The 15,436-nt window shown below is 52.0% G+C and overlaps 7 protein-coding genes across 7 annotated transcripts; 2 read left to right on the forward strand and 5 right to left on the reverse strand.

The window, feature by feature from the left end:
- Positions 1-234: 234 nt before the first annotated feature.
- Positions 235-2,935, forward strand: PG997_000398 (uncharacterized protein; the record flags this gene model as incomplete). The annotated part of the gene is made up of 6 exons (XM_066804713.1): positions 235-401; positions 466-1,195; positions 1,356-1,870; positions 2,084-2,371; positions 2,423-2,738; positions 2,789-2,935. The coding sequence occupies 6 exons, from the start codon at positions 235-237 to the stop codon at positions 2,933-2,935; spliced, it is 2,163 nt and encodes a 720-aa protein (XP_066674486.1).
- A 395-nt stretch (positions 2,936-3,330) lies between these two features.
- PG997_000399 (uncharacterized protein) lies at positions 3,331-4,336 on the reverse strand (the record flags this gene model as incomplete). Its single annotated transcript, XM_066804714.1, has 2 exons — positions 3,331-4,076; positions 4,159-4,336. 2 exons carry the CDS (start codon positions 4,334-4,336, stop codon positions 3,331-3,333), a joined length of 924 nt encoding a protein of 307 aa, XP_066674487.1.
- Positions 4,337-4,993: 657 nt separating this feature from the next.
- On the reverse strand, positions 4,994-6,886 carry PG997_000400 (HET domain-containing protein; the record flags this gene model as incomplete). Its single annotated transcript, XM_066804715.1, has 2 exons — positions 4,994-6,223; positions 6,263-6,886. The coding sequence occupies 2 exons, from the start codon at positions 6,884-6,886 to the stop codon at positions 4,994-4,996; spliced, it is 1,854 nt and encodes a 617-aa protein (XP_066674488.1).
- Positions 6,887-7,576: 690 nt separating this feature from the next.
- On the reverse strand, positions 7,577-8,407 carry PG997_000401 (uncharacterized protein; the record flags this gene model as incomplete). The annotated part of the gene is made up of 1 exon (XM_066804716.1): positions 7,577-8,407. The coding sequence occupies one exon, from the start codon at positions 8,405-8,407 to the stop codon at positions 7,577-7,579; it is 831 nt and encodes a 276-aa protein (XP_066674489.1).
- A 1,213-nt stretch (positions 8,408-9,620) lies between these two features.
- PG997_000402 (uncharacterized protein) lies at positions 9,621-10,742 on the reverse strand (the record flags this gene model as incomplete). The annotated part of the gene is made up of 1 exon (XM_066804717.1): positions 9,621-10,742. The coding sequence occupies one exon, from the start codon at positions 10,740-10,742 to the stop codon at positions 9,621-9,623; it is 1,122 nt and encodes a 373-aa protein (XP_066674490.1).
- A 1,477-nt stretch (positions 10,743-12,219) lies between these two features.
- Positions 12,220-12,604, forward strand: PG997_000403 (uncharacterized protein; the record flags this gene model as incomplete). The annotated part of the gene is made up of 3 exons (XM_066804718.1): positions 12,220-12,348; positions 12,410-12,469; positions 12,524-12,604. 3 exons carry the CDS (start codon positions 12,220-12,222, stop codon positions 12,602-12,604), a joined length of 270 nt encoding a protein of 89 aa, XP_066674491.1.
- A 105-nt stretch (positions 12,605-12,709) lies between these two features.
- PG997_000404 (kinase domain-containing protein) lies at positions 12,710-14,776 on the reverse strand (the record flags this gene model as incomplete). Its single annotated transcript, XM_066804719.1, has 2 exons — positions 12,710-13,881; positions 14,149-14,776. The coding sequence occupies 2 exons, from the start codon at positions 14,774-14,776 to the stop codon at positions 12,710-12,712; spliced, it is 1,800 nt and encodes a 599-aa protein (XP_066674492.1).
- Positions 14,777-15,436: the final 660 nt, after the last annotated feature.

The raw sequence follows: 15,436 nt of genomic DNA on the forward strand, positions 1-15,436 counted from the left end.
ATTTCGGATTTCGAAACCAGGGATTGGTCTGCAATATTCATAGCCAATCGTTCGCAGCCTTATATGCACCTCGCACAGGGGTTGATGCAGGCTGTGGTGCTCGTCAGCAGGTCCATAAGAATGACCTTTTGGCTCTCCAACTCCATCATATCGGCGCAACATTAACTTGTCTGCTCTCGCATCTCATTTGCCGTACTATATTGAGAAACTTGATCTCCCCCATCTCTGTCAGCAATGTCCACGTCAACTGCATTCAAGTTCGAAGGCCCGAAGCAGCCACGAGCTCCAAGAATCTCCGCTGCGGATTGGGAAAACCGAAAACCTAGACTGAGAGAGCTCTACGACCAGAAGACACTGACCCAGTTGATGGAGGTGATGACAGCGGAGGGACTCGAAGCAACGTAAGCCTTGCTTTATTGCTACCGTGAACACCAGCAGAACTCGAACTAAATGATCTTATACTAGGCCGAAACAATACGACTATCAGTTCAGAAAATGGGGATGGCAGAAGTACGGCCGAGGAAAAGCGGCCGAAGACGACCCTGTAGACGCTGGGGCTGTGTCCAGGCTGCTCCCAACCTTTCTCGAGGGTGAAACCGCTACAGAGTCTGATTCAAGCAAAAAGCGACCTCAAAGCATACAGAGCATTGAGACCAACGGCAGCGTATCCACGTCTCCAGTCCTCCCTCCCAAAAAGAAGGCTAAATGGTCTGACAAGGAGGTACTGCCTCAGAACTATGGCCCCCAGTCACGCTCCGCCCCTTCAATGTATGTTTATAATCCGGTAATTGGTGAAGCGCATCGCCGGAAGTTCAGAGGCAGGTATTATGAAGACAATGCGAGCTCTGGTTCTCAAATGCCCATAGTTGCCTGGACCTTGCGCAATTTGGCCTCAACTTCTTCCACCTCTCCCGGGACGGATGCAATTAGCACCGAAGCAGAAGCAGACTCAAACCGCGGAGCCGATGAAACGACGACGACGACGACGACGACGACGACGACACCATACTCCGAAGCACCTAAGGCCAGAGATCTTCTGCGCAGCATACAAAGCTTTCAGGCTGATAAGAAGTCCTCCATTTCCGCACTTGTCAACTTTATCGGAAGACCGTCAAAAGACTCGTATCAGCGACATCTCGACAAAGCGATTCAGCTAACAAATGCTACCCGGAATTATGATCCAGTACTTCTCAGAGTCATGATTGACGGGACGTGTAAAAGCCGCTTACTTGATGCGGCGGACTACTTGGAGGCCGTATTCAACAAACATCAGAGTTCCTGCATCTATGCACTTTTGCTTGAACTTGAGGGGGCCGACGGGTTTCTTGACGGATTGGCGGTATTGACACCAATAGCGTTGTCCTGCGCGCGCTGCTCAGGAGACGTCACAGCGCAAATTTGTGAGGAAAGTTCTAATAAGTAGAATGAAAGCTTTATTCACGCTAAGAAGTATGGGACCCTTGGAGGAGATGCTGTCACGTATGCTCCTCGCCCAGAGCTTCGCACAGGATGGCCAATCTGCGCTATCCAAACATCTGCTGGATTCCACACCGGACCCGGCCAAGGACAGCGGCTCGGTTGGAAACCCATTCATTCTACTTGCTTACCTTCATTATAAGCATCCTCGACCAAGAACAATAGCACCATCCAGGGATACAAACCATACAGACAGCTCCGGTGTTGATCAATTGGCATCAGTTACCTACCAAGATTTCTGTCAATTCGCTTACTCTCAGGGGAACCAACCATTGCCATACCGAAGAGAGGCATCGAGTCGGAATGACCCTATCACGGTGATATCCGATTACGTGCGGACTTGCATTCACTGGTGCTCTAGCGCCTTGTGGGGCCAGTCCTTCGACAAGACTCGGTCAGATACGGGGTCTTCAACCTCCAGAACGAACCGGTGGTCGGACACTGTTGCTCTATACAACCATTTTCATCGAATATGGCGTGAGGGACAATCGAATTCCACTAGTGACCAATATATATATCGGCAGTGGATGAGGAAGACTCGCGAGACTCTTGGAATCTCGGCCGCCGAACTATTGATCACTTGCTGCGACATAATAACACTCAACAGCTGGACTTCAACGGATTCACTTATTGATGACCGCCTTCGAATGGATATTCTGAAAATTCAAACTCAGTCGGACGAAGACCTACTGACTAGTTTCCTCCAACACCTATATTTGAGAACCACACCGACCGATCTGACTGGCGGGAGTTTGGCAAAGAGTGGCAGTCCTGTACAATCACCAACTGCAGTGTCCGAGTCAGAGGTTACCGATATCACAAATTTGCTATGGCCTGGAACAGAAGCTGTCATAGTTCATTCCACCTCAAGTGGCCGCCCAGGACAACACAAGATGTATGAACCAACAATAGCGTCGTCATGTCGCTCATCCAACTTATCTTACAGGCTGATGAGAGAAGCTGCGATATCATTTTTCAAGCACCGCTTCAGCCTTATGGGGAGTGAGCTCTCCCTGAAGAGCCGGGGCTCGAAGTGGTCTTATACGGGTTCCGTCGATGAGATGAGCGACATGCTGCGCGACTCCCTAAGCATATCGGACTCACCGAAACAAGATCAAACACAGCAGTCTGCTCTAGAGATGATACCGAATGATGCCTTCTCCCTTGACAACTCGATCGAGGGAAAGGACGATAAGCTAGATATTAAAGCCACGGCTAGGACACCACAGAGAATAGCCGCAAACTCGGCCGGCTGGTATTGTGTAAGTTCCCAGAGACGCTCATCTCATCCATGCGTGCTAATGTCTTGCAGTGCGTTTGTGGCGGCGGGCCTCTTGATTTTATCACTGACACCTGCCCAGATTGTCTTATGCTACGATGTAGTAAGGGCTGTACCATATTAACCCCAACTCCCGTGGAAAAGGCATTTGGTATTCAAGGCAAGTCAGCTCGGAACTGACCCAAGGTTTTATAAGCATCTACGTTTGACGGAAGGTGTTACACCCCACGAGTTTTTGGTAGGGACTGATTTGTTGGTAATTTCAAAAGCTGATATCCGCCAGAAACCATCTCTCTATACTTGTAAGCCTACGCATTAAATCTATCTCGATAAAAATTAAAAACTTTCACTTTTACGTTTAATATGAATTAGTTAATGAGAGGGGGAGTTAGGGGGGTGAGCTTAAGCCAAGATCGTACCAGCCGGAATTGCGATTCCTCATATCTGCGAATAAGGAGTTATAGGTCCCAGAGATGTAATTGCTCTCTATTCTCTATGTAGATCAAGACCAGGTATCCAGCCCGAGGTCGAAGTTGTCGTTGATGGCATATCTACATTGCGCTTCCAAATCTGAATCACCCCCTGCCTCCGTGAGTACAAGATCGTAGATGGCCAGCACCCGCCAAACGCCTTTCAGATATTCGGCCAAAGCCTCCCCGGTCCGCCACCACGTCCTTTGTGTTCTTATCATCCCACGAGAGCTCATCACGCGGGTAATAAAAGTCCCAGTGAGGCAGATTCTGGGCATCTCCGTCATAGTTGCCAGCCACCGAGCGGAGCATTCGCTCGAAGCTGAATAAGTTCATGTAATTCTTTCGGTCGGGAATGTCGAAGCCCTTCTCGTCCTTGGCCGGGTCGCAGACACCCGACCCGTTCTCTTGCATAGCCACCAGCAGATTGAGATAAACATAGGACTTTATCCCTTCCTCGGCCACTCTGATCAGCCCAAAGTGGTGACCATGGTGCAAATTGAGGAGCGAGACGAGGTTCGGTCCAATGACGGGGTGGTTTGCTAACAGGAGCATCGATTCCATGACATCCTTCTGGAGGCTTGCGGTTTCCGGAGCGGGCGATGCCGAAAGAGACGGGGGCATTCCAGCCGCCTCCATCATCATGAGCTTCAGTGTGTCGGCGTGTTCGATGCGGGAGCCGTTGGGGTTGGTCCATGTGGACACACGTTGGAGGTCTCGGCGGCCCCAAAAGTGATTCCGGAACCGGTCATCGTCACTTCCGTCTTGTGTGCCAAAGTAACGATTTTGCATGGCATCAGGGTACACCAGGCGTGTTCCAGGCCTGCCCTGTCCGCCGTCGGCCTCGGCCGCTTTTACCCAGGCCTCAGCGCGCTTCCGGTAAATGTCGCGAGAATCGTACTTGGCCCGCTCAGTCTGTGAGAACTCACGCACCCGTTCGGCAAAAAGCGCGACAGAAGTAGGCGATTTCCTTGGGCTCAGTCTCCTTATTCTTCCACTCCTTCTGTTTCAAAGCGACATCCTTGCGTTGGGGCTCAATGTGGTAAGAGAACTTGTATTGGAGGAGAGAGGCGAGGGTGTGCCACGGCAATGCGTGCGCTTGATGTGCCATGGTTGCCGTTGTTGTTGATTCTTCCGGTAGGGACGAGGTCAAGATTTCCAATGCACCGTTAGTTTGGTGATGCACAAAGTACAGATATATATAGACTAATGCCCAGCCGCATGACTCAGTCTGCCTACCCAACCACAGCGCCTGAAACCCCATTGCCCCTGACGCGACGTTTCTCCACCTTAGCCATCAAAGCGCTATACCTGCAGGCCAAGTCAACCGTGCACGCCCCAACATAAACTTATTTTATGCGATTACCTTGCCTTGACTCACAGCGGCGTGCAATGTACCATCCCCCATGGCAGAAGCCACGCTTAATCGGGGATGAGTCAGTGATGGCAAGATCAGAGAGGAACGAAAAGAGGACCCAGCTTAGCTCGGTGGTGTTCATAACCGCAGCAGGTCTCCAAGGTGAACAGCCTCTGGTGGCTGGTAATAATAAGCTGGCCCTAAGGTTACGGGTCTGTGCGTTATGCACAGACTAATAGTAGCATAGTAGCCCCTAGTGGGGACTATTAATCAGCAACTCATTCGTGCGGATGAGTTTATATTGCACGACCAGCTTTCACTCAGAACTCTGTAACAAGAGGCAGCATATTGCGCAATGGGCTGGTGCCGGCTCGGTACGGGGAAAGCTTTCTACTTGGTACACATATGAATTCATTGTAAGTAGAAAGGCTCAAGGTCAAGGTTGCCCTTTCTAAGGGATTCCAAGGGCTCTCCGCTAGAGTATCCATTAACATAGCACGATCCCACCAGGACGTAAAGATGTTGGTCATGCCTCCTAAGCAGACAGGGAATCGAAAATCCTTCCAAAAGGCAAACCAAATCCCCTTCGGCAACAGCAGGCGGCGCTAGCCCCATATTCCCCTTGTCCGTCCGGAACAGAGGCCAGTTGATCCAGTTGAACACCCCTTGAAACATAGCGTTCGTAGCATTGAAGGATTCCTCGTAGTCCTCCTCGGATAGTGTATTTCCAAGCGTGGAGATTTCAGGGGCTCCCGGTTCCACAAAAGCATCATAGAGCGCTGCTGTCGCCTCTTCCGGGCTCAAATACCCCAAAGCACGTAATTTCATCCCTGTATCCTCAAAGCCGTTATCCTCGGGCTCCCCGATCCTCAGCATAAGCCGAAACGCGTGGGCGGCAGTGCAATGGATCGAGGACGTGATCCGCAGGGGATCGCCGCGGGTGTCCCGGCCCTTGTTCAGCGCGCTGAGCAAAGCTTCGAGGCACCGGATCCCATCCCGATCAGGGTACTCACCGCCGTAGCTATTGACAAAGCCGAGGCAAAACCACCAGAACCGCGTCAAAGTCTCCGGGTACTCGGCCTTGCCGGGTCCCTCGTGCCGGAACACTCGCGCACATCGGTCCAGCCGCACGCCGGAGAACCGCATAGTCCGCGCGCCCAGAATCGCGGGGCCTTCGGGACCCGCCAACCCGTCCAGCCAGGGGGCGACGAGCGCGTCCGGTGGGCCGACAGAATAATCCGCATCCTCCATCATCGTGTGAAACCGCGGCACCCACGATGGGAACTCGGAGACGTCCCGGCCCTCGCGGATGAGGCCCGCGCTGTGGAAGAAGTGTTTATACTTCTTCTGGCGCAGCACGGCCGCCACGCACTCTCGGAAGACGTCCGCGGGATCTTTGGTGTAGTCCGGGACGATCTCGCCGCCGAGGACGCCATTGAGCCCGAACACGGCATCCCGCGGGTCGGTCGAGCGGCAGAACGTGCTGATCATGGAAACGAAGCGGTAGTCTCCCCTTGCTCGGGGGTCCCTTAGGCTTTGCGCAAAGGGGATGAACTTGGATAAGAGGCCTTTGTCCTTGATGACCCAGTCCCACACGCGTTGGTCGAAAAGGGTGGCTTGAGCGGCTTCTGTTCCAAGAGCCTCTCCGCGAAGAGGTTAAAGTCGATCAGCTGCCCAAACATTCATGGAATAGCCGCCGCAGTGCAGGATGTTGGCCTCGGGGTTCCGCGCCAGGACTACCTCTTGGACGATCCAGATCCGCGTCCAGTAGGCGTGTTGGTTGAGGTCGTCGATGGCATTCCATGCTTTATTTCTTGCATATCGTGGGTGGTTTTGTTCGTGGAACTCGCCGTGTTCGCCGAGGAATGCGAGATCCTGAGTGTCCATAACGACGTCCGACTCGGGGTACTTGCCCTCCTGGTTTCTGGTGTCTTCGACATGGCGAGCGCAGGCCTTGATCAACCTGAAGCCCGATTCGGTTGAATCCTCGGAGGGGCCGAGCCAGGAGATTACCCTACAAGCCTTGGTATAGATCAAGCCCATCATGGAGACCTGCTGACCCCTTTCCGTCACATCTTGCTGGTTGATGCAGACGGCATCTGCCCAGATGAGCAAAGGCCTGTCGCTGTCCTTTGTTGTGATATACGACGACCTGAACTGTCTTAAAGCCGAGGCGAGGCTTTTCGTGGCCTGGAAAGGCTGGTCATCGACAGTAATCTGTTCGGTGTCCGTCGCGTCGCCCCACACGTAGGATAGTGCCGCATAGTCCGGCAACGGGTCGTCTTGCAGCCGGACAAGCACCATCTCGCAAGAGACTGACGCCCCGTCCTTGGCGCTTGGCGCAACCTGGAAGGAGCCTGAACTCCTTGCGGCCGGGGTCTAGGGCCGTGTACATCGTCGGATCTTGGGATTCCGGCTCTTTGCAGCGAATATACAGATGCCAAAATGTGGAAGATGGATGTGGCCAGCTGACGCCCCATCGGTTCTTCCGCTCGCGCGCCAACAGGGGTTCACGTTTGCTGCATAGTATTTGGGGGTCGGGCTGCTATTCGGGGCTAGCGCTCACCTTGCCCCCCTTTTCTCACGGTGGTGATACGACGTGAGATTCCTTTTGCTCTTATCCCCTGTCATCTCACGCGCCCTGTTGGGGGCGTGAGTCAGCAGAATGACCATTTCTAACAAGAGTCATCGCCAAGTACTTGAAACCGGAAGGTATGTGCCATAAATAATCCATCCGCACCACGAAAGGTTTTGCCCTAGCAATATCATGAAATTGTTGTCTATAGTTCATACAACCAAGGGGATTCTATTTACAAGCTGATAATGTCAATCCGTGTTGAAGAGATAAACATGTGCAAAGAAGCGAATGTTCTGGGTAATATAAAAAGCGAAGAGGAAAGCAAAGTAGAAGAAAAAGGGCCTCCCCTGACGTTCTCGAAGTACCAATTCATCAGATTGAGCAGATCTCCAATCGAATCTCATCATATTATCTCTCTATTTGTTGACATAATACTTGCCAACGCTGGTCAAGTCGCCGTTGTTGTTGAAGAGCGCCAGACCCGGCCCAGTCCAGCCGTTAGCATCGCGCTGGCGGAAGGAACCGAACCAAGCATACCCCTCGACCCAGCTAAGGCCGTCAAGGTAGGGCGCCGCGCCCTTGAGCAGCTTGAGGTTCTCGCTCTCGCTGGCGCCCGGGTATCCGATCTCAGTGATGTAGAACTTGAGCCCGTTGGCGGTGGGGTTATAGAAAGTCCGAAGCTGGTTCAGATGGTCCTTGAGCCCATCCAAGTTGCCGTAGAAGTGCACCGACACAAAGTCCTGCGCGCAGCCCGTGCCGGGCTTGCGCGCCTGGCACGCCTCCCGGAAGTCCTTGAGCCAGGCCCGGCCCTGCGGCGACCCGGACACCACGGGGTGCGAGATTTTCCAGCCCTTCTCGCGCAGCGGCACGATGTAGTCGATGTACAGCTGCGCGGCCCGGGCGGGCTCGATGGGGTTGCCGCCGCCGTCGGGGGCGATGTCGGGCTCGTTGAATGTGAGGAGGTGGTCCGAGCCCGCGCGGAGGCCGTTGAGGGTGGCGGCGAGCCCCGAGTTGGCCTGGTTCGGGTTGACCAGGGGGAAGAACTTGACGTTGCCCTTGTTGGACTTGAGGTAGTTGTTCGGATATAGGGACCAGGTGTAGTACCACTTGACAGGCGAGCCCGACTCCACCAGCTTGGAGAGGTCCGACTGGGCTAGGGGCTCGGAGCCGAGGGCGAGGCCCTTGGTGGTGGCAGCGGTGATGGTAGTGAAGAGGAGGGATAGGGTCAAGAGACTGAGAGACATCATGGTGGGCAGATATTGGCTTAAGGACAATCTAAGAATGCTTAAAGTTAAACGACGTGAGTATTACTGCAGAGAAAGTCCTTTGAGTGAAGCTGAAGAGCTTTGCAGAGTTGCAAGACACGATTCAGGGGACTGATGCTAATTTATATACGCCTAAATACCATGGGACAAGCATCGCGAAATCCTCCGGATCCTAACTTGTTATTTTGCACTTTCTTCTCATTACCGCTGAATCCACCGTCCCTTGCCTTATCCGTATGCCGCATTCCCAACGGGGCTGCTTATTTTGTGACTAGTTATGCATTGCCCTGTCCGCCGACTGGCTGGCCAAGCCTCCGCCGGTGTTCCCAGCGCAAAAGCAGACATCATTAGGACGAGATATTGAGATTAGTCGACCTGTTATCATCCCATAGGAACTTTGCAGGCTTATGGCAGCTCATATATTAAAGCCCATTCCGACCTTTCCGGCGCCGAACTAATGGCGTTCGGCCGTGGCATTCCACGTGAGGAAGGACATTGCGACACATGCGTTCGGAGTTTTGCAAGAACCACCTGTCTCACCTTCCCGAAAATGATTGGTGTTCCTGGAGGAATGACCCTTGTCAGCTTAGCCAACAGCGAGAAAGCCACAATGTGTTGGTTCGGCCCCTGACGGTACCTGCAGCCGCCAAGAGCAATACGTGGCCACATCTAACAGACAAGGGATGCGGAATTCCCTTTTGATCCTCTTATGGCCGATGTGTAAGCTTCAAGGGGACGTTGCAGTCAGAAAGTACTTAAATAAGTCGAGGGGGCTTAGTAAGGAAATCCAAAAAGCCCATTTAGGTTACCATGTAAGCATCATCCCTGCTTTGGTAAGATAAATGGGTCGTAGTATCAGGCACGCAACCCCAAGTTGACTTTATTACATGCTAAGAAGCGGAATGTTGACTTTACGGATGGACACGCTTATTGTATTCGGGATGGTCGCCAACGTACCTGCATAACACTAGTCCACATGAGATCTGACATCAAAAGTCTATTGGGGTCTAGGCCTAAGGGATGGAACCCTGCCGAAACCCAGGAGGCTTACTGACCCAAGAGCAAGGGACTAACAGACATGATCCAAAGTATATGGGTATATAGTCATAAATCGTAAGAAATCGTTCCGTCGTAATAGAAACTCCCTTGCAGCACATCCAAGATAACGAGATGCAGAAACGGTCCCAAAGCCAACCTAAGCGATAGTGGAAATAGAACTATCGTCGCTCTTCAGCTTTTCTTGGATATCCTTGTGCGATATCAACTCCTGCTCGGCAATGTACCGCCGCCAACGCCAGTACGTGATAAGAGTCAGCATGGCGGCCGAGCCGCAATAGAGGCCGATCCAAGGCGATACCACTTGCGGGCTGTCGTCTGGAATCCAGTTGAAGAACGTCATCGAAAACAACGTCTTCACTCCATGGTTAGTACGACACGTCGGGTTGCGACGGGGTCCTTTGTCATGGTGAGTGCTTACTGCTAGAAACGTCCCGGGGAGGAAGACCATGCCAAGGAAGGAGATGTACTTCATCTGGCTACTATCCCTCTTGGAGGCATAGGCAATGATGATGTTTGCCCTCGCGTCTCGCCTAGTGTGGAAGTTCCACTCCTGCACAAAAGATGTCAGCAAACAGTTTCCATGGGTCGCACAATGTAGGCCCCGGCGGGTTGGTTGATCCTGCTCACTCACCATCTGTGTTGCTAGCGACATGCCGCCCAGGAGGCCGTCGCACTTCCTCACCTCACTCCTCAGCTCGATCTCCATCTCCTTCAACCGCGCCTGGAACTTCGCCGTGTTGTATGTGTACAACTTTCTGTTTTTGCCCGCCGCAGGGTTCGCATCCGTTCCAGTCTCCTCTCGGAACTCCGGGGCGTGTGCCGCCATGGATTCGAGGACGATGATGAGGCTTTGCAAGCCGTTCTTCAACTCGCTCACCAGCATCCAATCATTCGTGGCCTTGCAGTCTTTCTGAAGAATCCTGTCGTGGGTAGCGTCGCGGGTGGTGGCGGCGGCGCTAGACGTACCGCTGGTGGTTGCAACCACATCTTTCTCGGCTGCGTCGTTCTCCGGGGGGTCTTCACTGAGTCGCTTTTCCATCTCCAGGACCCGCTGGCTGAGATTACCCGCTTCGTCACGCAGCGCCTCGAGTAGTCTCTTGCGTTCGAGCTCCGCGAACATCATGGGAAGCATCAACGGGTGGAGCGCAGGACGTGGGAGCGTTCGGAGATATTGCAGCACATAGTTCATGACCTCCTGAGTGCATCCATACATGACGCCAAAGGTGAGGGGTATATCTGGGAAGGACGTGACGCTCATTAGGATGTCGTCTCCTTTCCCGGCCTTGCAAGTAGTGTCGGAACGGCAGTTGTAGACTGGATTGTTTTGGTTAGAATGCAGGGTAGTCAATTGGTGTCGCGATGGTCGTACCGAACGAGCGTCCAAGTGTCTCACGGCCACCCCATGTCACCGGACGGCTGTTGAAGACGGCATGGGACTTTCTAGGCATAATCAACGATAACGATCTGTGCTGGAAGAGGCCTTTGCACGCATGACCCAGAGTCTCTCTTGTATATGACAATGAAGACGCCTCCTGGCGATGCAGCCTCTCATGCATCGCGAGTAGCATAGTGGGAGAACCACCCTTCGTCGATGGTTGACACTAAAATGTCACCTTGTCAGTAACATAACTCCAAGTGAACTGACGTGTTGACATACATCATTGATCCAGCTTCGATATGTCTTCTCAGAGGTGAAATCCTTGGGTTCAAATTTGGCCTTGCCCTAAACTTAAGGTCAATACAAGTCACCAGCATGAGATGGTCTCGTTCACGCAATGAAAATGGTATTTGCCTCTTCGTTAATGTGAATCTTCACAGTCTTGACCATGAACGGGCTGCTGGGTTCGAATTTGAAGCGGTCCAAGTCGCCAATCGCGAAATCGTCATGCTTGTTCAGCCAGTCCATGCTAAGTGAGCGAGTCTCGTTGCCTGATGTGCTGGGAGGATGACTTCAGATTTGCTCTCGATTTGTGGACTTCGTGAGAAGGTGTGATCACTCTTCACTTCTATTCCCTTTCGCAATACTATATCGGAGGCTTCCAGCTCCTCCAGAGAACGATTATGGGGAGATTGGGTCGAAAGAGGGGGTTACAACTCAACCACCCTTTACCCGATCTTGCTGACTGCAGATCCGGGCGTGCTAATGTGGCATGGCTACGGGCGATGATGCAGGATGCAGGCTGGGAATGGCAGCCAATGATAATTGGAAACCCACCCCCTGGTTTACCGTTTGCTATTACCTCAGCAACTCGGTGAGAGGTTGCGGCATTTATGTAATTGGACACATCATGCAGCGTAAGCATAGCCTCACTCAAGTAGCCCATTCCGACTGCCGTCTCACTACCGGCTTCAGTCTGCCCTTCAGAATGCCCACATACATGTGCATCGTTATTCGTACCCACGAGACTTCGAAATCGTTATCAGACTTGGCGTCCGTGAGGCGATCTGGGCGTGCAACCGAAGTAATACTGCAATATTCAGCCTCAAATTGTGAGAGGCAGTAGCATTGGGAGCCTGCACAGCCTGCTTGGTAAGTGTAAAAACTGTTTCCGCAAGCCACTGCTGCCTGGAATGGGCTTTGGGCGAGTCTGATTTCTGTCTAAATTTCGCACCAGACTCCGCATATAAAGTAATACCATAAACGCAGCAACCAAGGTCGCTTACCTTGGCCAACTCGATTCATGTCTCTCATCAACAAAGTCTCGAATTGGGTGCATAATCTCCGATCAAGCAAGATGACTACAGATCCGGACGTCGACTTCAAGCCCACCCACAAGTTCCCGCATCCTTACGGCGATGCTGAAGTGTTACGCACCTATCTTATCAAGACTGCAAAGCTCAAGCCAAACCAGTTTCGCATCAAAGTAAGCACACCATAAGACACCTGGTAGTCCAGACCGGAGTTTGTACTTATTATTCAATCAGGCTGTGGATGGCGAGCTGCAATTGATGCTGTTGATCGATGACATCAAGAAGGTTGAAAAGGTAAGTATCTCTCGGTTTAAATGTATTGTCGAAACTTGCGCTAATAATAACCAGGATAAAATCGTCGACGAGTTCAGAGAGGCCGCACGCAAGAGGAGAGAGGCGACCAACAACACTCTCCCGACAGACGACTGAAAGGGGTTATACCCGGGGAAAATGTTATCATGTAAATCTTAAATTCACGTTTTGAAATACGCAACAACGTCATTCGGGATTATTGAAATTCCTAAAGTCATATACCTATTTTCGACTTAACACCATGCTATTATGGTTGCCCTCTGCCTCGAGTCGTTGTGGTGGGATCTGGGAGAGCATGTCTCGCACCGCGTCAGACCATGCTCGCTCATCGCAGTCAGACACAAGCATTTTGGACTCTACCACATCTAATAACTGGCTTATTTGTTCGTCACATCCAGAATTAGCGCGTAGCTGCATCATGTGCTGTTTGGTGAGGCCGTTGTTAGCAGCTTCGCCGTGGTAGGATAGGTGGGGCGAAAGCGAAAAGGGGCGAGACGAAATGAAGCAGCAACTGGAATATGCCACAGAAATGAAACGTACTTGAGTAACAGTGTCTCGGACACGGGTCAATACAGGTCGGCTAAACCCCTGGAAACTGAGACTAAAGGTATGACTTTTCGTAAAACTGCTCTTCGAGTCTGCTCTCGAGGTCGTTGGTTCATAGCCGGGCCGGAATTTCGACAAGGAAAGGGCACTTCGACGACCCGTCACCCTTTTGAAGAACGTGTCCTCTATCAAACTCCCGTAGTCTGCTTTGGGATCATTCTCTTCGTTCAAGCGCCGCTCTCGGAACTCTTCGAAGCCTTTCCAGCCTAGGAGGGCCCAGGTGACGAAGTCCAGAAACAGGCACCCGAGAGACCACACGTCATATTTCGTCGTGACCCTCTCCCGGATGTCGTATTCTGGTGCTCGATACGACCTTGCTTTGACCAAAGTCGAGACCATAACTTCAGCAGAACTAGCTGGTAGTATGTGCGAGTGTCCAAAGTCGGCAAGCTTGAGAGAAACCGAGTCCCCATTATAAAACCCCAGGATGTTGTCCGGTTTAATATCGGCATGCATAAGGGGTCTCTTCCCTGGCGTTGAATCTCCGCGACCGTGGATATCTGCGAGAGCACTGGCTATGCCATAGCATTCGCCTACAAGCCATTGCGGTGAGTACCAGGTAGCGCGGTGGGGGTGCTGTCCAGCTCCGCCGTCACGGAAAGGGCTATATTTCTGCCAGATATTTCGAAGGTCGCCCAGTTCAGCCCATGGGAATAGCAAGCAAAGGCTGTCTCGATGCTCGAACGCGGCTAAAAGGGGAAGTATGCGACCGCTGCGAGCGGCAGCGTTGTTGGTTTCAAGCTCCTTATCAAAATTGGATTTGGATGACCCCGGATCATCCCATTCGTCTAGAAATGTTTTTAGTGCAAAACCATTCGTGGAATCATCCTGGTTGCTTCCGTGTTAGAAAGCCACTCAAACAGAAAAGGGAAATAAGGAGGTAAGGCTGCCTACTAATTCGTGATGGCTCCGATGTATGTTGACCTTCACGACTTTGGCGGTGTGCGCCCCAATAACTTGAGTCTTGGCCGAGGCTCGAGTCAAGTCTCTGCCAGTTGACCCAATAGCTCCCTCCTCTGATGAGGTCCAAGGCAAACGGACCCTATTTTGCAAACCACCCGTAAGTTCTAGTTTGTTGATTTGTCCATTGGCTTCCTCGTTTACAAAACACAGCGGTATGAGCTGGCACATCCAGTAAAAGAACAAGTCTTTTCGGTCGCCTTGGAGCTCTTGGATTTGTCGAAAGATCGGGTCTCCATCGCCAAGTCCTTCCTTCTCTTGGGTCAACTCCCCCCATAACGAGCTATCGCAAATCGCTGGCAGAGCCGCACGAATAAAGTGTTCTAGAATGCCGTGCAACCCTGCGAAGAGCAGTGAGGCGAAAAGCACTCGACTTCCCGTGCAAAACGGCTTCTTGCAGTGGCAGTCTGCACGTGGCCCGATCCGATTGGTTGCTTTTGATATGAGTGATGCAATATCGGCATCTTTATTGGAGATGTGTTGGAGAACTGTCGAAATGAAGTCGGGGCTTATCTCTTGGATAATGGAGTCTCGAGGCACGAATCGGAGACGCTCGTCGCTGACGTCTTCTTGGGATGCGAGCAAGAGCGCCTGCATCCCCTTATCGCGCAGAACGGCAATGGCGCATTGGCAAACATTGTCGTTGCCGCAAGGACATGCCGCGTGAGGCTCCGCTGCATCTTGGTCTCTGTCGTGAGGGGTAGTTGTTGTTGCAAATGACATCGTGGCTTACTATCGTTAAGACGTTCGAAAAAGTGAAACACAACGAATGGAAAGATTTGACGAGAAACAATTTCGTAATCATCCGATTACTTATACGTAACAGATGAAGACGCCGACGACTCACTGCCTGTATAACCATCCGTGGAAAACTCTGCGATGCCACTCAGCTCTCACACCTTCCCAAAATAAAATCGAAATCAGGCTCTGTCAGCATTGTCAAGGTTCCTTGTGCATTTGGACAGAAGCGAAGCCGAGTTTGGGTGGCATTTCGGGGCTTGTCTACTATTGATCTGGACTCTCTCTTATCCTTGTTATTATGCAAGCCACTTGGCGAGGCAATGCAAGCATCTTCGAATCATAAGCCCCCAGCCCCCCTACATAGTGCTTACATGCAAGTAATCAAGCCGGGATGGCCTGATCCACAGTCATCTACGCAACTGCGATCTATTGCCGGACAAACCCCGCACCCTTATCGAATGCTGCGGTGATACCGACTTAATACCAATCACTTCAGCACGGAATCTGACGGCAGTGGCCGCAGGCTACCCCAAAATAATACCCCCTAGATAACTAATCAGCCCTGCTGCTGACTACTGTACCAGAGACATCAGATAAAGCCCTGGTTCCCGCCATCTCACCGACAAAATCCCGGTTAGGCAG

This window comes from Apiospora hydei (genome assembly GCF_038363865.1).
Source record: "Apiospora hydei strain CBS 114990 chromosome Unknown utg000002l_segment0_segment0, whole genome shotgun sequence".
Taxonomy (NCBI): Eukaryota; Fungi; Ascomycota; class Sordariomycetes; order Amphisphaeriales; family Apiosporaceae; genus Apiospora; species Apiospora hydei.